The sequence below is a fragment of the Numenius arquata genome, chromosome 3 (genome assembly GCF_964106895.1).
Source record: "Numenius arquata chromosome 3, bNumArq3.hap1.1, whole genome shotgun sequence".
Taxonomy (NCBI): Eukaryota; Metazoa; Chordata; class Aves; order Charadriiformes; family Scolopacidae; genus Numenius; species Numenius arquata.
This window is the reverse complement of record NC_133578.1, coordinates 40,907,311-40,932,956: the sequence shown is the minus strand read 5'-3', so window position 1 is coordinate 40,932,956 and position 25,646 is coordinate 40,907,311. Positions and strand designations below refer to the sequence as shown.

The 25,646-nt window shown below is 52.4% G+C and overlaps 1 protein-coding gene across 1 annotated transcript in view; it reads left to right on the top strand.

Annotated features, from left to right (window-relative positions):
* Window positions 1–2,408: 2,408 nt before the first annotated feature.
* The window catches only part of RAMP1 (receptor activity modifying protein 1), a 35,588-nt gene continuing 12,350 nt past the window's right edge, over window positions 2,409–25,646 (top strand). Inside the window, exons 1-2 of the mRNA XM_074145685.1 lie at window positions 2,409–2,465; window positions 25,454–25,592. Coding sequence (XP_074001786.1) covers window positions 2,426–2,465; window positions 25,454–25,592 — 179 coding nt within the window. The 5' untranslated portion in view covers window positions 2,409–2,425. The remainder of the gene's footprint in view (window positions 2,466–25,453; window positions 25,593–25,646) is intronic.

Genomic DNA, 25,646 nt, shown 5'->3' with positions numbered 1-25,646 from the left:
CCAGCTTGTTCCAAGATCATACTGTGTTTCGTTTGATTTATTTCAGCAGATCTCAATGAAAACTCACGTAGCATCACTGTACGATATGCAGTCTTATCCAAGACAATATAACCTGAAGGTCAGCTTGGGGTTTTTTTCTGTTTATGCAGATACTAAATGATTCTTTCCAGTTTTGTTGCTCTCCGTAATTGGCTCAAGCATTTCAGCAGGTTTCTCTAAGGTAGAAAGATCACACTTGGGTGAAGCGAGAGTTCTCTAATACTGGCAGGGCTTTTCTAGGCTGAAGTACACAACCCCCAGTTCTTGTGTGCCACTGAATTTTAGGCATAGTTGTAGCTGCTAAGATATTAATAAATAGCCAACAGGCATGTGCTTTACAGATAATCTGATTCTGAGTAGTCTGTAGAAATTCCACGTATCCTTTGAATACCGGGGAGGAGCAAGGGAGGCAGCGAGAGTTTCATTTTGGAAAACCAGGCTTCAGAGCTGGCAGTGCTGGTGGATGCCTTTCCTGTGCTGAAGCAGAGTCACCTCCTCTCCATTTTGACTCAGAAGTGCGTTGCAGACTGCAGAGTGCTGGTATGACCAAACAGTTCCTTCAGCATGAAGCCTGGATTTTAATTTATTTTTTTATTTATTTATTTTTAGAACATGGCATTTTGTTGTCTCATATTCCACTTCTGTTTCTGCAAGCAGAGGATGGGCTTCTAAATCCCTTTTTTTTTTTTTTTTTTGTTTGTCTGTGTCCCACGTGTGGGAAGCACACATTCCCTGAGACTTCTGCTTTGGCTTGATAGAGGGGGGAGGAGGAAAGCTGGGAGTATCCAGTTTTTCGTGTTTTCTTGTGTCGTTACCGTACAGAAGAGGTCTAGATTTTAAATCCTCTTCTGGTAAACGAAGGAGAGGCAGCTTAGGTGTACGTGTCTGGTCAGGGGGTGAGGAGAATTATCCTTGATTGACGTAGACAGGCTCATGCTGTGATATTGCACGAGACGGTACGTTGCTGTTGTCCATCTCTGGCTCTTTGTTATACTTTGTTTTAGATCCCAGCTGCGTTTGCTGCTGAAAATAGCAGCCTTGCTTACCTGTGAATAAAGGTTAAAATTCCTTCTTCGAAAGTCGTGCTGGTGTTCTGCTGTGTTCAGATCTCATCCCTTCCCTCTCCTCTTAGCAGAACCACTGTAGGTAACGCCTTCACAGCCCCAGCCTCTTCTTCTACAGCCAGTACTGTAAACCTGGTCCTGAAGCTGTGCTGAGCCCTCAGGTTTGGTTTCTTCCCTGTTCATATCAAGATGAAAACAGGCGTAGGCTTTGCTCTGCCACGTTATGAATAGCAAATGCTGCCCTTTTCTGTTCCCCAGACCTGATTTTGTAATTGGGTGTTAGCTGTAGGACAGAACTGGCTTTCTGGCATGCAAGCCGTTTTGTTGCTGTGGGGAAAGCAGAAATTCTGGTTATGATACGAAACGCTGGCGTTAGGACACTGTGGTGTTTGTTCAAGGTTTCCTGATTCTTGTCCTTGAAAGGAAGAGCTAACTTAAAATGTGAGAACCAGAACCACCGGGGGTGGTGACCTCCCTGCAGCTGGAGCCCCCATTCAGTGGGATTGTACCTCCTAATGGCATATCCTAATCCTAAATGCACTTCCGAAGAGCCTCAGCAGGTACTCTCACTGAATTTCACTGAATTTTTTTTAGAGTTGGAAGGGACCATATAGATCATCCAGTCCAACTCCCCTGCTGAAGCAGGATTGCTTAGAGATAGCTGAATTTTTGTCTTGCCTGAGCGTGAGAGGCAATCGGCTGTAGGTGGAGCTGATTTTCCACTCGGTAAGAAAACCCCCGGGAAACGTGCATTTTCCTCCTCGGATTTCATTAGATCCTCTATGTTCATATTCAGCACTGTATAAAAAGAAAGGGGAGGTACGGCATTTAGCCCTTAGGCTGGAGAGATGCCTTCGGTGGCCATGGAAGGACGGCTAAGGAGAAGGCGGTTCCTTCTTTCCTTCCCAACCGTTCGTTCCCTTTCCCCGTGTCTCCGGGCTCCCGTTCCTCGGGGAGGAGACGGCCGTACCGCTGCCTTACCCGGGCACGACGCTCTCGGCTGAACTCACCCCATCCGTCACCTCTTGACAAAAAGGGGCTGCGGAGGGGAGCGGAGCGGGGCGCAGGGGCCGCACCGCGGGGAGGCGGCAGCCGGCGGCGGGGCGAGCTGCGGGGACCGCCCCCTGCGCGTAAGGGCCGCCAGCGCGGAGCCTTCCTTCCCCCCCCCCCCCCCCCTCCTTCCTCCGGCCCCGCGGAGCTGAGCGGATCCCGCCCCGTTCTCTCCCATGGGCCGGCGGCATCCCGCGGCGGGGAGGGCGGGGAGGTAGCGCCCCGCAGGCGGGCTGGCTGCGCTGGGGCAGAGCGAGGAGGAGGAGGAGGAGATGGCCCTGCTCCCCCGGCGGTTCCTCTGCTTCCTGCTGGGTAAGTGCGCGGCCCCGGGAGCAAACTTCGCCTGTGCCGGGGAAGGACTCGGGAAGCGTTCCCGCGGGGCGGTGGCAGCGGGAAGAAGGTCCCCTTGGAAACCCCCCCTCTCCTCTCCCCGAACCGCCCGGGTGCGGCGGCGGAGGGTTGCGGGGCGGCGGCAGCGGTACCTGTCCTCGGTCAGGTACAAGTCCTCGGTCTCCCCGAGCGGGGCCGGAGGGGTTGTGCGGCACCGGCCTCCTCCTCCTCCTCCCTCACCTGTTTATTCCTGAAATCTCTAAAGTCTCTAGCCAGGCTTTGCTGGCAACACAGAAAGCAGGTGGAAATTAAAAGGAGAAATCATTCCAGAGCAGGAGTGAGCAGGGCTACAGAGATGATGAGGGGGCTGGAACATCTCCCTTATGAGGAAAGGCTGAGGGACTTGGGTTTTTTTAGTCTAGAGAAGAGAAGACTGAGGGGGGATCTGATCAATGCTTATAAATACTTAAAGGGTGGGTGTCAGGAGGATGGGGCTGGTCTTTTTTCAGTGGTGCCCAGGGACAGGACAAGAGGAAATGGGCACAAGCTTGATCATAAGAAGTTCCACCTAAACATGAGGAGGAACTTCTTTCCTGTGAGGGTGGCAGAGCCCTGGAACAGGCTGCCCAGGGAGGTGGTGGAGTCTCCTTCTCTGGAGACATTCCAACCCCACCTGGACACGTTCCTGTGGGACCTGCTCTGGGTGGACCTGCTTTGGCAGGTGGTAGGACTAGCTGATCTCCAGAGGTCCATTCCAACCCCGTGTGATTCTGTGATTCAGAGCGCTAGGACATAAGAAAACATCTAACGTGGTTTCTCAAAACGTCAGAAGACAGTGCTGTTGGACACAGCCTGTTTTGTGCAGGGTTTCCTACGTGGTAGGTGAGATTTACCAAAGTATGCTTGCGCTGGAAGATGTCCTCAGCCATTTGTTTCAAAAGTAGAAATGAATTACTAAGACACTGCTTTCGGAGTCTCCGTTTTCCTATTTCTGAGCCACGGGGAGAGGACACAGCCCGAAGTGCTTGTTCAAGCAAGCATTTTCTAAGCCGAGGTCAGATGTTCTGGGTTTTGCGGATGGTCGACTTAAAATCAGGTTGGAAATTCTTGCATTGCCTCATTATTTTCACGGGGTTGCAGCGTGCCTGGGTTTCTTTGATGCTTCTAGCGTTTCAGATGCAACAGGTAGAGATTTGTAACCCGTGTGTCTGCAGCAGAAAGCTCCGAAGGATCACATATTGGTACTCTGTATACAAAGTGTGTTTATTTAAGGTTATTTAAAGGGGAAACCATGTAGCCTCATCCCAACGCTGATCTTCCATGAAATTAAATTGCTCTTTGAGGAAGCGTTGATTTCTCCTCCTTCCCCTTCGTTCTCCCTTGCTGGTTTTCTCCTCCAAACCCCGGTGAATAATGCATTGAGCTGTGCTGCATGTAACGGTCTTATCTGTACCGTGTAATTAACTATTTACTACTCTTCAGCTGGCAGTTATTCGCGGGGAAGAGAAGGCTGTGCCGTGAGATGAAGCACATTCTCTGTGCTCGGTTGCAGGGAAAGGCTGAGGAGGGAGCAGTCCCGCGCAGAAACTTGTGGCCGACATCGCTGCCAGTGAGCACTAATTCCTGCTTAGTTAGGATTTCTCTCTGCTGCGTTTTCCCAGTTCCTTTCCCCTTTTCCTGCCCCTTCCTTTCTCTTGTTTCGGGCACTGTAACTTGGGAGAGTGAAGACAGCAGGAGTTCTTTTCCATCTCCCATAGGCTCCGTCGCCGCAGGATGTCTGCCTCTGTGCAGACCGCTTAACCATGATAGATGACAGCTAATCGTGGTGTCAAGTGGTTGGATGCATTTGACTTTTGCTGCATCCTCCTTCTGTGATATCATTTTTTTTTTAATTTTTTTTTTTTTTGGAGCACATTTTGTGCTATTAAAAAAAAAAAAAAACCCAAACCAAAACAACAAACCCCCCTCTTTATTTCTTTCTGCTCTATGACCCGGCACACAGACCGGGCTGCGCTGAAATTGCAGGTGACAGCTGCAATTTCAGAGAGAGCCCAGAAATCACAGTGGAGTTGTGAATTTTGAGGTTGCCGATCCTTCTGAGGAAGCAGGTGTTTTAAAATTAATATTTTTTTTTAATTATTTTTTTAAAAAGAGGAAAGATAAAAGGGGGGCGGGGGGAAGCTCTGCCAATAGATGTGCCAGGTGAGCGCTGAGGCAGCAGGCAAACCCGGAGTGCCTCTGCTCAACACCAGGTGTTATGCGGGGAGCGTTGTCTCTATCCCTGTAAATCACGGCACACGCCATTGCAGAGTGTCTTTGGACAGGCAGCAAGTAGGGAGGACGGGTTTTATGGCTGCGGGTTGGCATTTTTACTGCCGGCTCGTGAGCCCTGCCGCTGCCCTGGGACGTGCTCTGGGACAGCTGCCTTTGTCGCTTCCCTTGCAAATCGTTGAGAGCTTGATGAAGGATGGGTGTTGAGAGGTGGTTTATGATCATCTCCTCCCCAGGGCTGTATTTCTGGAGACATGTCCGCCTCTGTAGGCAGCTCACCCTGAGCTCAGGGGCTTTTACCAAGCCTGGTCTTGCCCCAGCTCTTTCCCGCTGTGGTCTGTCGCTGCAGCCCACAGCAAGATGCAGAAGTGGTCTGGAGAGACCATCTTTCTGTTTCAGAAGAAATAGATACTGTCTGAGATGCCTGGATGGCATCCGGAATAAAATGGGGGGGGAGGGGGGGAAGAGAGGGGGACACGAACACTAACGGACAAGATGAAAGTTGATATTGCTTCGTTGTGCCTGTGACTTGGTCATTTCTACATCAAGTCGGAGCACAGCACCTTCTGCTGCTGGGCTTGGGAACATCCTCCCTGCCTTGTGAGCGGAGCCTCTGCAGGGCTTCTTGGTGGTGGGGACGGAGCCCCTGGCCTGAAGCTGTGACGGCCGTAGTCCCCAACTGGAGAGCTTTCCCCTGGCAGCTCAAAGCTGATAACTCACAGATTTGCATGCGGTCTGGGCCGTGAGAGAATGACACAGACCCTCTCCCTGCCACCGAAAACCCCTGGCTGTACCAAAGCCGGGGTCCAGATCCTGGCAGGATCAGCTGAGCTTTCCTCCTATGCAAGAAAAGACTTTCTCTTAAAATTCAAGCATTAAGTGACTTCTGCGGAGTCCTTAAAAAGCAGTGGTAGTCAGGGTACGGACTGCCTAAAAATAATCCCAGTCTTATTCAACCGGCCTGAGATTCAGCTCTATCCCAAGGTAACTGCTTCCATTAGAGGTAAAATTTGGCTTTTTTTCTGGTTTTTGCCTGCAGGTTCCCTGCAGAGGCTGGCTCAGAGAGCCATGGGAACGAGCCATGCTCTCACTCATCATTACTGGGAGCAGTGGTGATTACTGGGGCAGCGTTACTTTGGTGTTTAGGGGGTTACCTGAGGGCTGAGCTTCACAAGCAGACTCGTTATTGCTGGTGATGATGGTGAGGAAGCAGGATTTTGGCTTGGGGAGCCAGGACAAAGTTGTGCAGCTGAGAGTTAACAGGAAAACCCTGTTTTTTCTGCTAAACCCCTCACGGGTTTGCAGAGAGATGGGTCCGCACCGATGGCACTTTACTGGAGCGTGGGGCAGGGATGTGCCAGCAGCATCCGTGTGTGTGTGTGTGTCTCTGGGGATGCTGGCTGGCCTGAGAAGTGCCTCTCACAAATGTGGCAGAGGGTGGCTGGAGATCCCGCCGGGGATGGATGTTCCCCGTGCCGGCGTTGGATGTTCCCCGTGCCGGCGTTTGCTGCCGCTTCCTTTGCCCGTTGCTGCTGGCGGGCAGTGCTGTGCTGTGCTGTGCTGTGCTGCTTTGATTTCCTTCAGGTTTAGATAGCTCTATCATTGAAAGAGATAAGAGGGAATTGCAAATAAGGCCAGTAAAACGTTAATGCCGTACTGATTCCCTGCGTCTTCTGTCTATGCTGTACAGCGTTGTGTTTGCATATTCTACAGAAAATTGTGCTTTCTTAAAAAAAACCAAAACAGTTATTGGCACTATTTGTGATCTCTCCTGGAAAAAATAAAATTACTAGAGCCTTTGTGTGCTCTGTTCAGCTGCAGAGCAAGTGTTCGGTTGGGTTTCTCCCAACCCCTGGAGCTGGGAGAAAAGGTAGCAACTTAAAACCTTTGGAGTGGTTGAAATTGTTTTCACTTTATGTATAAACATCACGACTTTGATCCCTGGGCTTTGGACCAAGATGCCTCTAGGAAAGGAGGTGGCGGTGAGAGGAGATGCTTTGGGTTTTCTGCTCGTACCTGGGTGCCTGTATCTTCCCTTCGCCCTGTAACAATCCTTAAACCACGACACCTTATACCTTGATACCATCCGTCAAGCTTTGCAGGCTGGTGGTCAGCTCATCACTTGAATTTCCTGGACTCAAAAATAATAGTAAGAAGAAGAAAAAGTTAACACTAAAAGTAACAAGGAAGGGAAACCTCTGCCCGTGAGCAGTGCGGCTTTGCGAGACAGGCGGCTGCACCCCTACTGCAAATTAGGATTATTTGTGTCCCCCCCTCACGCCAAAGCACACTCGGTAATGCCCGCGTGTCAGCTGAGCTTGAGCACCCCTTCTAGAAAAATACTTGGTCTCGCTTTAAAGACTAATTGAAGGCTACTGCTCCTCTGGGAAAATCCTCCTAAATATTTAGTGTGTCACGTTATAAACCCCTAACAATAAAGTAAATTGTTCCTCCTCACTTTCAGAGCATCTCTGAGATGGAGAGGACTCGAGGCTTCCTATACATTAAAAGAAAAGCATGCGAGGAGTGAAAAATAAATTACTTCCACCGTGTAATTCCACGTACATACGTGCTGCACATGGCTTTCTATTCCTATAGAAACCGGTGGCATATGGGTTTGGTCAGCTGCATGCGGGCTGTGTTACCCCGTGTCCCGGTTTGAAGTAAAACCGAACCAATTGTCTGTTCTGTAACTTTACATCCTAGCTCGGCCTCCTCTAACTCTCTGAAATTAACGGCACATTGTGGAGAAAGCTGCTCGTTCTCAGAATGATAAGACCCATTTTTGTGCTCCGTGCCAAGGGATGGTGTGCAGGGAGGCTCTTGCTTATACTTATTGCTGTAACAACCAAGGGCAGCCAATTTCCTTATTTGCCCCCTTAGAGGGTGGGAAACGGAAAAAACGTAAAGGGGTCACATCGGTGGGGAGGAGGGGACAGGAGAGGTGACCCAAACCTGACCAACTGGGGTGTTCCATCCCATCTGCCCCACGCTCAGTGTAAAAGCTGAGGGATCAAAGGGTCAGCTCCCTTCCCGTGATGGCCGACGTCCAGAGAGGACTCTGTCTGTTTGTCTGCCTTTGATCCCGATCCATGTGTTCCTGACTCCAGAGCTGGAATCCAGTTCCCATCCATCGCTGAGTCCAGTCTGGGACTTCCCCAGTGCCTGCCGGTAACGTGACCGTCATCCTGGGAGCTTGACACGGTTTTGTATATATTGTATCTATTTCATTATTTTCTTCTTTATTTTTATTTTAATATTAATTCTTCATTAAAGTAGTTTAGTTCATTCTAAACTTCTGAATCTCCTTATCTCTTTCTCCTCCTCTCTCCCCTTTTTGGGGTGGGGGGTGAAGGGGAGGGAAGGGCCATCTGTCGGTCTGGTTTTGGTAAATTTGGCCGAAACCACGACACCCTGTCAGGAAGCCACTTGGCTTTGAGAAATTGAATTGCATTTATTAACTCTGAAATGCTGTAAAATTAAACAGCCGTTAAGCACCGCCACTGTAATCTTGTATTTATACTGACGTGGGAGGTTGTGGGTAATGACAATATAGATGCCATGACCTGGAAGGAAATCAGAGACCTCATAATCGCTAAAAATGGGGATGGCATCTTTCGTGTTTTCGTAGGGCTGGAAATCAGTATCGGGTCATTACAGAGTTGAGGGAGGTCTGGGAAACCTGCGGGTGGCAATCTGGAATTAACTGCTCTGCGCTCCCGAGTTCCTTCTTGCCAGCCCTGCAAAGCCTGGCTCTGTCCGTATTAGCCGGCGTGTTTGGTGGAGGTTGTGGCCCCAAAGTGATGGATGGTTGTGGTCGCAGCCCTCGCCGGCACGGACCGCGCACTGAGCGAGGACTGAAAGCACCACGGGGCAGCGCTGGGTTCGGGAGCATTAAAAGCATTAAAAACTGCTTCTACAGGGGACACGCAGCGTGTTTCGACTTGGTTAAATAGCTAAATATGTTTTTACCTTCTACAAGAAAATCACGGCGAGGGTTTGCTGGGCACATTCCGGCTGTGGATAGGGGATTGCTGGGGAATCCTGAGCCCGGGGTGCCCGTTGCTCTGCCATGTTGCTGCTGTGGATGCTGCCTAACCAGCTCGGTGCTTTTAATCAGCAAATCCAGTAGTGAACCTACTTAACGGTTTCAGTCCCCGCGCTTCTACAACTTGAGATTTTTGGGATTTAAAACCCACAGCCTGACACCTTGGGAAAGCTTCCCAGCAGGGCTGTGTGCCAGGAAAGGGGCAGCAACCTGGGTGGAAACCTCTGGCGGGTTGGGGTTTCGGCCAAGGTGTGGGGGGGATGCGATCCCTCCAGGCTTCCCCGTGTGTCCTTTAGGGAAACGTTTGTTGGGAAAAGGGCGGCACTCTGTGTGGGGTGAGTTGCAGAGAAGTGCCACCTCCGCGCGTTATTCAGCTGGAAGGAAAGGAAACCGCAGTGAGAAACCTCTGCTAAAAAGGAAAATAAATTGTTCCCGGGCTGCTCCTGCAGCTCGGCAGCAGATTTCAGTCTGGAAACTATTTATTGAAAGTATTTAGTGAAGCTGCTGTTCTTTGCAGCCTGTGATGAATGCACCAACAAGGCAGTGCGGTGATTTATTTTGTTTTTCCCCCTAATGAATTTTTATATTTATGTATTATGTGCTTCTTTATGGCATTCTCTTTGAGGGAGTAACATTTGCCTAGGAACCAGCGTTGTTATCGCGAAGGGAGTTCGGGGAAATGGTTCGTAGTCCCACGTAGCAGAATAATCCCCATTTAATACACACAAACCCGTTGAAACCCGAGCCAAGGATCGAAGCGCGTTGTCTCCAAACTGGTGCCGGGTGCTTTTAGCCTTGGTGTTAGTTTCCCTGTTCTTATTATAGCCTCAATCAACTGAAATAGCTGAAGGAAAAAATAGTCTGGGGGCGGGGGAAGAAGAGTGCGTTTGCCTTCAGCGTGTTCTTGAGAACTTGAGCGCGGTGGCTGCTCGTTTCTCCTTGGCTTTCTGCAACAAGACCAACCCAGCTTTGAGCCTGAGACCACATCTGGCCTCTTTTGGCATCCCACGTTTTGTTGATGTTTTAAAAATAACTTTAAAGCGCCAGTCTAACGTCAGCGTAAGGTGTTGGGATGACGATGCTGGAAACCACTGTCCTCCTCTGGTAGGCAGGAGGGATGCGGCTGTTTCCCGAGGGTGGCATCCCTTCAGCCCCCTGGAAGATGCTGCCAACTGCAGGGGCTGTTTGCAGGAGACAGGCATGCAGAATTAAATGGGGATCCCTGGTTCAGCTCATCTGGGTCAGTGAGCGGGCACTCGATGGCGGTCAGACATGGTTTTGTCTGGTCAGACATGGTTTTGACCAAACATGGTCAGACCCGGTTTGAACTAGGAATGGGTGAAGTCAGGGCCGTACCATCCCGAACTTCCAGCACGTGCCTAGAACCTGTGGTTTTCCTCCATTAATTTAATCAAGGTGAATTATTTTTAAAAAGACCCCGCTATTAATTAAGATGTGATTATCTTCCCAACTAACTGCTTGTGGCAGATTTTCCCCCTCCTGATTTGCAGTCAGCCAGCAGTTGGGTTTCAGCATGCCTGGGTTTCGACGCACATTTTCCTCCCCCCCTCCCCCCCCCCCCCCCTTCTCAGCTGGTTTTGATTTTCATAGAATCATAGAATCGTCTAGGTTGGAAGAGACCCTTGGGATCATCGAGTCCAACCATCTACCCTACTCTACAAAGTTCTCCCCTACACCATATCCCCCAACACCACATCTAAACGGTTCCTAAACACATCCAGGGATGGTGACTCAACCACCTCCCTGGGCAGCCTGTTCCAGTGTCCGACCACTCTTTCTGTGAAAAATTCTTTCCTAATGTCCAGTCTAAACCTACCCTGTTGGAGCTTGAAGCCATTCTCTCTCATTCTGTCATTAGTTACCTGTGCGAAGAGACCAGCAGCAACCTCTCTACAGTGTCCTTTCAAGTAGTTGTAGAGAGTGATGAGGTCTCCCCTCAGCCTCCTCTTCCTCAAACTAAACAGTCCCAGCTCCTTCAGCCGCTCTTCATACAATTTATTCTCCAGGCCCTTCACCAGCTTCGTTGCCCTCCTCTGTACCCGCTCCAGCACCTCGATATCTCTCTTGTATTGAGGTGCCCAAAACTGGACACAATACTCCAGGTGTGGCCTTACCAGTGCTGAGTACAGGGGGACAATCACCTCCCTACTTCTGCTGGTCACGCTATTTCTAACACAAGCCAGGATGCCCTTGGCTTTCTCGGCCACCTGGGCACACTGCTGGCTCATATTCAGCCGCTTGTCAATTAGAACCCCCAGGTCTCTTTCTTCCAGGCAGCTTTCCAGCCACACTTCCCCAAGCCTGTAGCGCTGCTTGGGGTTATTGTGGCCCAAGTGCAGAACCTGGCACTTGCCCTTGTTGAAACTCATACCATTGATGTTGGCCCAATGACCCAATCTATCTAAGTCTCTCTGTAGAGCTTCCCTATCCTCCTGGGAATCAACACTCCTGCTTAACTTGGTGTCATCTGTGAACTTGCTGATGATACACCCTATGTCCTTGTCAAGATCATCAATAAAGACGTTAAACAGAAATGGTCCTAACACTGAGCCCTGAGGCACACCACTTGTGACCGGCTGCCAGCTGGATTTAAATCCACTGAGCACCACTCTTTGGGACCTTCCAGTCAGCCATTGCTTGACCCAGCGGATCGTATGCTCATCCAGGCCGTGTGAAGCCAGTTTTTCCACGAGAATTGTATGGGGGATTTTATTTTAGGGGGAAGAAAAGTATTTGTCATTCTGCCTTACGGAGAGTCTAGGGACACGTAAGATAAGTCCCGTTCCTGGAAATGTGCTTGGCAGCCACTAATGGGTAACGAGGACGTACCGTAACTCGTGCTGATACGTGTGGGGAAACTGAGGCAAGGAAAGAAACTGGACCAGGGTCTTGGCTCTTTGAGCAGCCTGTTTCAGTGTATTTAGTAGTTAATATTATTTAATGGCAATACTAGATGGCAAAAAGGGAATCCCTTGTGATCCAGCTGAGCAGGACTGTCCTGCACCGGGTGATAGGTCACAAAATACCAGTGTTTATTTTGCATTTTAATTTTGATCAAATATTCTGCCTCTTACAGGAGCCGTTGTGTGGAAACCCGTATCGGAACGATGTTAAATTACCCTTTCATTTGGGGAGGGCTCGGCTGCTTTCTGAAGTGCTCTGTAAAATACCAAACTGGGAAGAAGAATAACACAGTGCAGCAGTATCTCTGCCACCCAAGCATCTCCTGAGCGTGGCAGGGATCCCAGCCAGAGGGGCTGGAGAAATGGTTTTCTAAGGGATTGTTGAGGCAATCACTTGGTAACTTTTGTGAGTTGCTGTATCTTACAGCAATTTAGTGCTTTGGAAGCCTTACACCACCCCAAAGCACTTCCATGTTTCTTAAATCCCTCAAATCTTAAGAAAACTAATCACTTTCATGTTTAGGAGAACTGGAGTTGGCCTTTCCACACAGAACCGAAACGCCTTTAATCTGATTTATTAACTCAGTGTAGAAAAGGAGAACTTCATCCAGTGGGACTCTGCTTCTGGAACAGTTATTCCCCTTCATTTTATTACAGAAAGCAAAATAAATAGATAGCTGCTTTTTTTTTTTCTTTTTCCATCCAGCACTAATGAGATATTTTGCATACAGCGAAACATAATCGTGAAACCCAAAGGGATACCCGAGGTTTTAATTTTGGCATCCTGTTGTGCCTGCGAAGGAATGTAGTGATTTATCCATCAAGCTGATACTTTGATGATTTGTAATCATTTCGTTTATTGCCAGGATGGGGGTGTTTGAGTTTTTGCTATCATTTTATGATTATCCCAAGCATTACGAGAGGCCACAAAATAAACTGCCTAAAAATAACTGCTATGTGTTGAAGTTGAGGTAGGAGCCGGCTGTCTGAAAACAATGCCTGTTTGGGGGCTTTTTTCTGTTTTTATTATTATTATTATTATTATTTTAAGCGGGTGTCTTGTCAAGCTGACGAGGCAGGACACTTTGAACCAGCAGATTTGATGGTGCTTTTGTTAACTGGCGGTTGGGATTCCCGCTCAGGCGGGGCTGTGAGTTAGGGGGGGGAGCAGGGACAGGGTGGCACTGGTCACCCATGGGCAGGAGGGGCAGTGGGGCAGGAGCTCTGCCACACGGACGCCGGGCAGGAGGCGGGCAGCATTATCTGTAGAGGGAGGCAGGAGGGCAGGCTGAAGGCTGTAGTGTTTTTCATTTCAGTCTCCCGAATTGTTTTCCTCCCTGCAGAGCTGCCACCCTGGGTGGGGGGGGACCCCGTCTCTGGCAGCAGGACTCCCTGATGCCCAGGGAGAAGCGTGGATGTCTCCAAAAGGTGCTTCAGGCCGAGTCCCTTGTCCCGTGGGAAAAGCGCTACGGCAGCAGGGGGGACAGGTGCAGGTCCCCGGGGGGGACGGGCAGGGACATCTCCGTTATTGTGTGGTCCCGACATCATCTCCGTCATTGTGTGGTCCCGACATCATCTCCGTCATTGTGTGATCCCAACATCGCCTCCGTCATTGTGTGATCCCGACATCATCTCCATCATTGTGTGGTCCCGACATCATCTCCGTCATTGTGTGATCCCTACATCATCTCCATCATTGTGTGGTCCCGACATCATCTCCGTCATTGTGTGATCCTGACATCGTCTCCGTCATTGTGTGGTCCCAACATCATCTCCGTCATTGTGTGGTCCCGACATCGTCTCCGTCATTGTGTGGTCCCAACATCATCTCCGTCATTGTGTGGTCCCTTTGGCCGGCAGCGAGAGCCAGGAGGTGGTGAGGAGGTGGTCACGCTGGGAAGAGAGAGGAGGGCAAAGGACTCCCTACCCCTGCACCAGCCAGCTTCGTTAGCCCGCTGCTCACAAAGCGGCCCTAATTAAGGACCTCGCTGATTGCCAGGCGCAGCGGAGCGTACCGCTGCCCCGCTCCTCCTGGGGCCGCGGAGCTGGGACGGGGCGGCGGGGTCCGGCCGGTGGCTCCTGCGAGGGGGGGACCAGAGCTGCAGTCGCTCCCTGCTCTTGCCGCCCCCCGGGGACAGCGATGGCAGCATCCGGGGAGCAACCAACGCGTTTTGGTAAAAACAGGGTACCTGGTGTGGCTTCAGCACGAGTTGTAGGGGGTGTGTTTATTTAACGGTCGTTGGGTTGCCAAAAAAAAATTAAAATAATAGGTAGGGATGTGATCAATGGCGGCGCTTTGGTGCTGTGCTCCCTTTGCCGGTGTGATGAGGGGGCCGGGGCTGGCGTCTGTCCTGAGAGCCACCTCCGGCTGCCGGCGTGCAGCTGAGCTGGAGCTGGAGCTTATTTGCCATCCGCTTGTTTCCGTTTGACCTTCTCCTGTTACCGCCTTTTACCCCTAAATAAGTCTTCATGCCCGGTGATGTTTATCCCCAGAAGCGCTTCTGGAGCATCATCGCGCTCCCTCCAGCCTGGCTTTTGCAGCCCCCGACGCTGGGTCCGCTCCTGCGCCCATCCAGGCCACTGTCCCCAGAAATGGGACTTCTGGGGACGCCTCTCCGGAAGCGGTGGTGGGACTGCAGCGTGTTCTTTGGACCCACCACATCTTGTGCTTTAATCCCAAAGGTGTGGAAGCCTTTGGCCGCTTTGGAGGGCATCTCTTGCCTGAGCTTTCTGCGCGGCCAGGTCCCTGTTAAGGGGACTGTCCCCAGCCTGGCCGAGCAGGGACTGACTTTACCTACTCCACTTTCAGGTATCTGCTGTCTCCCAAGCCAGCAAGGTTTTATACTGACCCTTGCTGCTGCTTGCACCCTTGGCAGGGCACTTACACCGTGGCACCTCCCACCCCACCACGGCGTGTGTTTGGCACAGAGGTCTCATTTGCATGAGCAAAGCCACAACCACACATGTGTTTTTCGGAGGAATATCTGATTTCCTAAAATTGGGCTTTCCTAGCCCTGTCTCTCTTTTCCTTTAACATTTTTTTTCCCAGCCATGAGGCTTTTTTTTTTTTTCCCCCCGCAGCTTGAGTGACTTCTCTCCCATCCAAGTTTCCCGAGTCCTCCAGTCCTTTGAAAGCTTTCGTGGCTTCACGGTAGTGAAGCTGTCAGAGAGGGTGAGCCCTCCGCCTGCGGACCTCACTGGGGAAGCTGAGGCCACGCTTCGTAACCACGTCTGTGCCTACAGTGCTTACAGACTGCTCTGTTCAAGTAGGAGCGAAGTGGTTTCCTTCTGCTGCTCCATCTGCAGCCCCCCGGGGTGAAGGGGAGGAAAGGAAGGGGGGATGCTCCTTCTCTTCTCCAAAGTGAGCGGTGGCAGCACGTCCAAGACATCCTGGGATCAGCCTTCCCAGGGGCTGGGAGACAGGCAGATGTTCCCCCCGCCTCCCAGCATCTGCTCTGCCTCTGAAATCCTCGCTGCACAGCGCCTCGGCGATGAGTTGAAAGATCCCTGCTCCCTTTCAGCACGTGAAAACCCCTGAATCCCATGGTTTCCCTCTTAATTCACATCCCGAACGGCTACGTTGGGGAGGAAAATCCTTCAGATTAAGGGACGGTATCCCAACATGCCCAGTGAGCAGGCGTGCAGCAGGCAGGGGAGGCAGAGGCTGCCTGGTTTTGGTACCCGAGGATACTCCAGATGCCTCAGGGAGGGGCTTTGGGACAGAGCAGCTCTCCGAGTTAATACTGCTGGGGTGAGAAATGCCCTTCTCACGTTAAACAAGATGGTGGGTGGCCAGTGAGTCCCCTCCTTGTCCTGATTTCCCCAAGCCAGGCTCTTCTCCTGGGCTTGCCTGCCAGTTGCCAAGGACCTGCATCCCTGCACCAGTTGGGAAGTAGAGGCATCTCTGCAAGGACTTCAACCACCTCCACGTATTTTTTGAGGCCTCTAAGCTGGCTGCAGGTGGTGTGGTGAAAGCAGCAGCAGCTCCTCATCCAATCATGCATTAATAAGTAAAGCTTTTGAGATGTTTGAAGCGCTACGTATCATCTCTTTTCCTTGGCCAAGTGTATTTGGTCGAAGGTGGTGGCAGGGTAGCTCTGGCAGCTGCAGGCCTGGTGGGTGGGTGGCTTTCGGCTCCTTTTCTGCCTGTTAAGTAACAATTACGGCTTTTCTGCACCTCCAGATGCTCTACAAAAGGGGCCAAGATGATCATCCTTACCTGCAGTTGAGGAAAGGGAGGTGCCTTGAGTTAAAAGCTGGAGCTTGGGGCAGGAGAGTGCCATGGGCAGGGGGGGCTGTGCCCGTGGAGGAGGGGGCAGCGTGGAGAGCCCTGTGCTCTCCTCCCACCACACTACTGAGCTTGGGAGGAAAAGGTGTCCTGAGCAACGCTCCTCTAACCTGAGCTTGGAAATCACCATGAAGGAGATACTGAAAGCCTCCACAGATGTTCCCCTGCAGCAGGCTGGTAGCGAGAGGGAAAGATGCGGGAGATGAAATACTGCCAAGGTTGGAAGGGAGGAGGGGACCAGAGGAGCTGCCTAGGGAGAAGCTGGGCTCAGCATTCACAGGAAGGGATGGGGACAGGTATGGGGTGGGTATGGGGACGGGGATGGGATGGGATGGGATGGGATGGGATGGGATGGGATGGGATGGGATGGGATGGTCCTGTGCTGGTGGTAGTCTCAGGCAGGCTGCTTGAGAAGGGGCTGGGTCTCTCTCTGCCCTATGATTGCCTGCGGTGTTTGGACACCTCCATGGGTCTCGCTGTTCCCAAGCCGCTGCACAGCCCCGACAGCCCCAGGAATCTCTGCTGGGTCCCAGCAGCTCAGGGCGGGTACCAGTGCCCCCAGCCTGACCCAGCCGGGCAGGGAGGAGAGGCTTTTAAAATACATTCCCTGTGCAAAACCAGGACAGAAATAGCCCTGCCAGGGCTCAGAGGTTTCGTTTGACGGCGGGGGCACATCCCCGGCTGTCAGCAAGCAGAGGTGTTAGCAGATGGCTCCCTCCTTTCTGATAGAGGAGCGGTGTTGAGCCAGCCACCCTGTCCTTCCCCAACACCAACATCTGCATTTCTCTGTCCCCCAGCTCCAGCTGAAGTGGGGGGCGGGGGGGTGGGGGTGGTGGTGTGTGTCACGCATTTGCTAAGTGCCAGCTTCATTTTTTTTCTTGGTGAGGCAAGGGAGCATTTCCAAGCTCTGAAGCCTTCGCTGAGCTGGCAGCTGCCCAAAGCAGCCCCACTGGGAGGTATCACAGAATGATATGGGGTCGGAAGGGACCTCTGGAGATCATCTAGTCCAACCCCCTGCCAAAGCAGGTCCACCCAGAGCAGGTCCCACAGGAACGTGTCCAGGTGGGGTTGGAATGTCTCCAGAGAAGGAGACTCCACCACCTCCCTGGGCAGCCTCTTCCAGGGCTCTGCCACCCTCACAGGAAAGAAGTTCCTCCTCATGTTTAGGTGGAACTTCTTCTATTCAAGTTTGTGCCCATTTCCTCTTGTCCTGTCCCTGGGCACCACTGAAAAAAGACCGGCCCCATCCTCTTGACACCCACCCTTTAAGTATTTATAAGCATTGATCAGATCCCCCCTCAGTCTTCCCTTCTCTAGACTAAAAAGACCCAAGTCCCTCAGCCTCTCCTCATAAGAGAGATGCTCCAGGCCCCTCATCATCTCTGTAGCCCTCTGCTGTACCCTCTCCAGCAGTTCCCTGTCCTTCTTGAACTGGGGAGCCCAGAACTGGACCCAGTGCTCCAGATGGGGCCTCACCAGGGCAGAGCAGAGGGGGAGGATGACCTCCCTCCACCTGCTATATTTTTAAGCAGAGGGTGCTGGACCCTTCCTGGGGGTTAACAGAGCTGCAGATGCTGGAAGGGGCAGTTGTGCCTTTCTTCCTGCTTCTCCCCAACCGGCGTGGGTTGACTTCCCCCTTTCTCTCGTGTTTCTTGGCATGAGGTTTCTTGTGCAAGACCTGAGCTTCCTACTAGGTTATGCAGTATCATGGTTTTTAAGCCCTCATCTGAAGCTGTAGTCCATGGGGGCCTTCAGAGCCTGGTAGTAGAAGGTGCTCCTCGGATGGACAAGCTGCAGAGGAGGTCGGTACCCAGTGCCATGCCACCATCAGAGGCTACATACAAAGCAGCAGCCTGGCTCTGTCTGGGGAGGGCAAAATCAGGCTGAGGAGGTGTGGGTAGGTACAGGCAGGTGGTCAGGGAGGTCCCTGGGGCAGGTTTGCAGCGATGCCGCCAGCTCCCACGTGGACAGTTTGCGGGCTCCAGCCGGAGCCCAGCCCAGCCCTTTACGTGCGAGCGCTGCTGGAAGCGGTGGGGTTTATTTTTAGTCCTGTGAGCACTTGCTCCGTCCCCCACAAAACCATCTGCTGCTGCCAGCAGGGCTGGCTTTGTTGGCTTTGAGTCAACAAATCAAACACACACCCCCACCCCCTTCAACCTCCCCACCCCAAATTTGCCATTTTTTGGCTGCAAAGCGGGATGTTTTTCACGCTCGTCTTCTTCCTCCTGCCCCCGTATCCTCTCCCCACCCTCCCACGAGTGTTTTGGATGAGGAGTTTTGGGTTGGATCTGATCCTTCCCGTGGCTTTGAGCACCAGGGTGCCGTCTTGCTCCGATGGGACCTGGGGATGCTCCCAAGGGTGGCCAAGCCCCTTTGTGGGGGTGGGTACTAGATGCTCACCAGGCTTAAGATGAAAACTGGAGCTTAATTATGTTGAGTTACTAATTAGCAGCGGACGTGGTGGCTCTGCTGAGTGAAGGTGAAGGTGCTGAGAAATGCACTTGGAGAGGACCGGCTCAGCTGGTCTGGTTGTAAGTGCGGGTCCCAAAACGAAGGGAAGGGTTGAAAAGCAAAATGAGGCCGCGTGAGGCTGATGAAAGTGTGTTCGCCACGGACAGAGCAGCTTTCAAGGCTTCCCAGGGCTGTGCCTGCAAAATACAGCCCCCCCCCGGCCCTGACCAACGCCTGCTCTCCCGCAGCCATGCGGAACCTCCCGGGGGGACACGGGGCTGTGGTCCCCACTGGAGGTTTTTTGTCACCAGGGTGAGTGGCCCAAGAGGGACGCCTGCAAGTCTAAGGTGGCCAGGGGGTGTTGGCCACAGACAGTGGGACAAAATCGGGTTTGGGGTTAGCCACAAGCGTCGTTTCTTCTCAGCATCCTTCCCAGCTGGTGAGGACCTGGTTTGGCAGCATGCAGCACATCTCTCCAGCTGGGCTTTCCCTTGTTTCATCTCACGGGTTGATATCTGCCAGGGCAGGATACATCCCGCTGGATGGGGACACGGCAGAGGCAGGGCTCGGAGCGCACTCCGCAAACGAGCTCCAGATTTCCAGTTCTCGTTGCTCTGCAGCCGGGTCCAAGCCTCGAGGTTTGCTCTCGGTAAAACAGAGCAACCAACCACACCAAAAAAGAGGGGAAAACAGACTGTTTTTCATCTTGGGGCTTGTTGAGGGGGCTGATGGTTTCACAGGGAGGGTCACAGCGTTTGGGAGAAGCCCAGGAGAAGACATCAAAATGCCTGTTCCTTGAGCCCAGAGCTTTGCTGGTGCTGGGGTTTGGCTACGTGTGGCTTGTTCATTGCCAGCCCTGCTGAGCGTCGCTTTGCAGTTATCTGTGATCTTTTGGGGTTTAATGAGACCTCTGAGCTTTTTGATGAGTAACTGGCTAGTTTCTGCTCTTTGCTGGGAAGCCCTGAATGATTTCCACCAAAAAAAAAAAACCTGTGAGGCCAGTCTTATCCAGGATGGTCTGGTGACTTCTCTGCACACGTAGTCAAATAGTTTCATCCTCCATCCAGCACCATCAAGGGGTGTCATGGGCTTGGGGATGTCAAGCTCCCCCATTTCCTGGGTAGCAGTGAGCTACAGCCGTGCCGGGTGGGTCTGGCAGCCCCTCCAACAGCACCCAGCAGGTGCCACTGAATGGGATCACAAATTAAGGGTGTCTCCAGTTCCCATCCTGGGATAAGAGCCTCCATCAAGGGCTTCCTTCTTGGATGGGACTGCAAACCAGGGGTACAGTCCAGGTGCTGAGGGAGGAGCCTTCATCTGCAGGAGCCACGTGGCTGATGGCTTGGGGCTGCCCTAGCTGCATCTGGAGAAATCCAGCAAGCCCAGAAGGACACAACATGTGAGTCCACCTTCGTGGGACCTCCCCAGAAATGAGACTACCTAACTTGGGACTTGCTGCCCCGAACTCTCCATATATTCCCAGCGTGCGTGTGTTGTGGGCAGCATCCGGAGGTGGAATGGCAGAGGGCTGGGATGGCGAGGCTTGGAAAAAATGCAGGCAAGCTCCCTCACGATGCCTGGGAACTGGGTCTGTCAGCGTTGGCATCGCCTTGACCTCCTGTGCCATGCCAGCCTGAAATGCTCATCTCTTCTCAGGCTCCGCGGCCCTCCCTACCTCCACCTCCCCCTGGGCTTGGCTGCACGTCCCAGCAAGATAAGCCCAAGAAGTTCCAGAAAACTGAGGAGAAAATGGCCAGAGACTGAAAAATTCTGCGGGGTTGGTGTGGTGGTGGTGGTGATGTGAAATGCAACACTTTCCTGCCAGTGAAAGCTCAGGGCTTTCTGCTGGTCAACTGTCACCGTGGCAAGTGTGCAGGCTGTGCAGCGGTGGCAGGAGAAGGAGGAGGTGGTGTCCACCAAGTTGTTTTCTACAGCTGTGAGCCCACAGCTTTGGCCCAAACCCCAGCTACAAAAATGCAATGGAATAAAGTCCTGTTATTTTTCCCAAATTTTTGTAACAATTCAGGGCCAACACTGTTCTTCTGCTGAAATACGTGAGCGATGGGTTTTTTGCAGCCAACCCTCAGGAAGCTGAGCTCTGGTAGACATTTGCTGAAACTCTCCAGGACATCAATCCCAGGGCAATCAAGAGGATCTGGGGTGGCTGAAAAAGCCTTCCCTCCAATCACTTCCTCCCCACCGCTCCCCCGGTGTTCCCTGTGAGGAGCCAAATGAAGGATCCTTAAAGTTGCCTTTTATCAGGCAATCAGTGCTCCTCTTGGCAGGGAACGGCGTTCATCAACAGTCGCGTGGGTCCTTGCTCCGAGATAAACAGCACGTCGGATGGAGCCTCCTTCCAGCAGAAGACATCTTTGCATGCAGAAGGCAGCACACACACATGCTGGAGGGATGAATTTTGGACGACTTGCAGTGGTATCACCTGTATGGATGGAATGGGCTGGGGCGATTGCAGCAAGACAGAGATAACCCCCTGTTCTGTGTCTAGGTGGCACCCGAAGACCAAGCGGGGCTTTGGAGGTACCACATGGCTCCGGTGGGGTGTTCCCAGGGGACCACTGTGTTCCTGCAGCTCCCGATGCCGTTTTTCCTAAGGGAGGGGGACGTGTGAGAGGGGGAGCTCCTGGAGGCAGCTCAGCCTTGATGTAGTCAGGTTTTGGAGCTCATTTAAGCGGCTCCTTACAGCCTTCACAAATGGATGCTGTTGAGTACGGAGACGTGACCGTGCCGGAGCTCAGTTATTTACAGCTCCCTGCAGCTGACTTATGCCTCCTCTGTCAGCAGGGCTGAGAGGGGAAGGGAAACCTTCTGGAATGAGAGCCAGAAGAAGGGGAAAAAAAAAAAAACCAAACCAAAACCAAAATCACTCCCAGCTTTTTTCCTCTTGTTGTTACAAACCTGGAGCCTGCCCCAGCTTGATGTGGCAATAAGCATGGGTTTGGGGGAAATCCGGTCAACAGCAGGGACATATCCATGGGCTTAGGTGGGGACTGTGTAGGAACACGGCAGGAGCTTCTCCTCGCTTTGACCTTAAAACGTGCATTTAAAGCTGAAGCCAGTTTTTCCCCGGCCAGCTGAAAACGAAGGATCTTTTTGGCCTCGCCGTGCCCAGCTTTGTCCTTGCAGCATGTACACGGCGGGCTGTGTTGAGCCTTGCTCCTCTTGGATGCTCTTTGCCTCTGATGTGTAAAACAGAAGAGCCCTTCGCGATGTTAAAAATCTGATGTCTCAGTCGCTGGCAGACGGGGTCTGGTTTCCCCAGTCCCCCAGGGAAAAGGATTTGCAGCCAGACCCCACGTGCAGGTGTGGGAGATGTGGTGGGGAGATGTCTTCCAACGAGCACGGTCTCTGCACCGCTCCTCGGGGTTAAGCAAGCCAAGCCTCGGCTGTCGGCATCCGCAGCGTTCACCGCTGCAGAAGACAAGTCCTGGTGGGGGAGGCAGAGCTCCTGGAGAACATTGCAAAGAGCTGCCGGGGCCAGGGGGGACAGGGGGAGGAATAAAGGTGGTGACGTGCCTGCGAAGGACTTCAGAGCTGAGACAAGAGGGGAGAACAAAGTGCACGGGTACAAGTCACACGCTCGGGGATGAGGAAGCCCCCTGCTCCGGCTCTCTCCTGGCCGGAGATGCTCAGGCCACAGCATCTAACCCAGCAGCGCCTTTTGAGCTGCTCTTGTTGGGATGCGCTTAGAGCTCCCTGGGTTTTCGTTTTTGCTCTGTTTTGTTTTAATTTTAATACTAGGGCTCATTTCCATGCTGACTACCAGATATACGTGGCTTGCAGCCACCCAAGCAGGCGTTGCAGCCAGTTTGCGGGTCTCAGCTGCTTCGTCCCCAGGGTTTATTGAGCGTTTCTCCTCTCTCCACCCAAGGTGGAGCTGCCTGGTGAGGTGGTTTCCCCCTAGGTCTGTTCTGCAGGAGCAGATGCGTGGTCATCAGAAAATCTCTGGGTATCTCTAAAGATAGCTGGTTTCTGTGGGACAAGTGGTGCCTTGTCTCTAGGCTCATCCGTGCTAACTGGGAGCAGGGGGAAGCAAAGCCAGGGGAAGGGCAGCCTGGCCATGCTCAGTTAACTTCTGCTTTTTCTTCTCCTGCTGTATTGCTCTTGAATTTCTTAAAGCCGCTTTGTCTTCCTCAATTTCTCTCCGTGCTTTGTGCGTCTCACTCATTTCTGCCTGGCTCCTTTTCCTCCTTTTTCCCTCGTTCCCCTTGGCTGCTCCTCCAGCTGCTTTTTTAATCTGTTGGCCTCCCCTGCGCTGCTCTCTCCCCTTAGGCATCTCCCTCCTGCTCCGTGCTCCATGCGTTCGCCGGTGGCTTTTCCTTTGCAGGCTGTTTGTCCGGCCACGCGGTGAGGAAATGTTTGCAGGACGCTCGTGCTTCGCAGTCTGGTGCACGGTCTTCACCGAGGGGTGACCCCTGGGGGTGGCACCTGAACCTCCCCCCCTGGGTGCTGGTGCTCGCTCAGACCTATCACTTTTTCATTCCATTCACAGAATCACAGAATCACACGGGGTTGGAAGGGACCTCTGGAGATCATCTAGTCCAACCCCCCCTGCCAAAGCAGGTCCACCCAGAGCAGGTTGCACATTCATCCAGGTTTGCAGGGATGGGAAGGGGAGAAAAGCTTCCCAGCCATCAATCATCCCTGAGCCTGCCCGGACTGAGATTTGCAGTCCAGCTCTCACGTAAAATTATTGCACCTTCTCTCCTCCTTCTCCTCCTCCTCCTCATCCCCTTCCTCCTCCTCCTCCTCATCCCCTTCCTCCTCCTCCTCCTCCTCCTCGGCACTTTGCTTCAGCATTCCAAACCTTCCCATTGTGTCCAACTGTGTTCAGTTCTGGGCCCCTCACTACAAGGACATTGAGCTGCTGGAGCGTGTCCAGAGGAGAGCCACCAAGCTGGTGAGGGGTCTGGAGAACAAGTCATAGGAGGAGAGGCTGAGGGAACTGGGCATCTTCAGTTTGGAGAAGAGGAGGCTGAGGGGGGACCTCATTGCCCTCTACAACTCCCTGAAAGGAGGTTGCAGAGAGGTGGGTGTTGGCCCCTTCTCCCAAGGGAATAATGACAGGACCAGAGGAAATGGTCTGAAGTTGGGGCAGGGGAGGTTTAGATTAGATATCAGGAAGAATGACTTTACTGAGAGAGTGGTCAGGCACTGGAACAGCCTGCCCAGGGAGGTGGTGGAGTCACCATCCCTGGAGGTATTTCAGAAACGTGTAGACCTGGCACTTCAGGGCATGCTCTAGTGCCCGAGATTGTTGGTTTGTGTCTGTTTGTGGGTGGGTGTGGTGTGTGGTTGTGGGTGTTTGTTTTGGTGTTGGTGTTCTGGGATTTTTTGGGTGGGTTTTTTTGGGGTTTTTTTTGGGGGGGAGGGGTTGTTGTGTTTTTTTTTTTTTATTGGTTGGACTCAATGATCTCAAAGGTCCCATCCAACCAAAAATATTCTGTGATTCTGTGATTCTGTGATTTCAGAGCAGGGCTTGTCTCTGGCTGGGGGTGGTGCTGCACGGGTGCTGTAGGCTGAGCCCCTGCGCAGTATCCGTTGGGGAGAGCTTGAGGTTACGATAAACTCGGTTTTATTCCTTGCAGCGGTGAGGGTTTAACGCTCCTTAACTCCCTTCCCTTGGCTTGATAATTCATCTCGAGCCGGACTGAAGCGGCCGCCGCGGTGGGAGGCAGCGTGGGAGAGCTGCAGCCATCCAGAAGCCTCACCCCAGGGTCATCAGCCTCGTGCAACCCAAATAGCCCAGCAAGTCCCCAAGTTTTCCCCCCCGTTGTCATAGGATGCTGGTACCTAAGCACTCCCAGGGTTTGGGGGCCGTGGAGGGACCTCTCAAGGAGGGTTATCCCCCAGGCAGGAGCTGCCGGCGATGTCCCATGGCTTGCAACACGCAGACCGCTGAATAAGGAGCTAATTTCTCGTTTGTTAAAAAAACGAGATAAAAATAAAAAAAAAGCCCCGCTCTTTTGCTCGGAGTTATTTGTGCGGAGCAAAAAATAGAGCTGGTACGCGATGCCTTGTCTGCAATGTACTCCAGGAGCTGCAAAGGCATAGCTGGCACTTGGGGACCAAGGGAAAGGTATTATTTATAGCCAGGCTTAGTAAGTCATTCCTTCCAAGGTTTTTTTTTTTTGCCTTCTAGCCGGCTCCCTCTCCCCCACGTAGCATTACTGTCCTTTGTCCTTTCCCTTCGCTACCCAAACTGGACTAATTGTGCACAAACTTGTAAGGACGGAAGCAGCATCTCTTCCTCCTCTGGTCCCAAACTTGAAGGCATCCTGTAGCGGGGACGTGAGCCCAGAGATGAATTAAATCAGCAGCACGCAGCCGGAGATGAGTTTCACCGTGCTTCTCCCTGCACTCCATCGGAGATGGATATTTTTGGATTTTTTTTTTTTTTTTTTTTTTTTTTTTGTGGTTGGACTCGATGATCTCAAAGGTCCCTTCCAACCGTGAAGATTCTGTGATTCATTTGTTTCCAAGTGTGGCACCACGCAGATCATTTTTCAGGTGTCCTTTGCTCAGCAGCAGCAGCAGCAGCAGCAGGGATCCGTCTGGGAGCTGTGGGGTTATTCCCTGCTTTCCTCCACCCCTTTACTCTTTTTGTAAACCGAAAAACTGGGAATTTAAACTCCGAAGATGTGTGTCAAGTGATCAGCAGAGAATAAATCTGCGTCCTTACTTATTTATGACTTCCCTGGCATATTTTGAATAATTGATTTCTCTAGCATCAAGCTCTTGGGAGGGTTAACGGGGGATGCTGCTGCAGGGTCAGAGGAATGTGAAGAGGGAAATAAAACCCCGAGAAGGAGGTTTTGGAGAAGCTGGTTGAGAACGGGGTTGCTTTGATGTCCAGCTTTGCCCTGGCAGATGCCCTCTGCGTGACAAGCTGAGGGAGGGGGGGCCAAAGGGGCTGTCGTTGTGCCCCGACTCACTGCCTAACCCCGCTCCCCCCTCACCTGTCTTCCAGCCCATCACTTCATCGCGGCGACGGCGTGCCAGGAGGCGGACTACGGCTGGATGATCCGGCACTACTGCCTGAAGCAGTTCCAGCTCAGCATGGAGGGCATCGGGCAGCGGCTCTGGTGTGACTGGGATGAGACCGTGGGGTAAGTGAGGCCCCTCCGCTTGCCCTTCCCTTCCTGGCATCCCGGGACCACCTG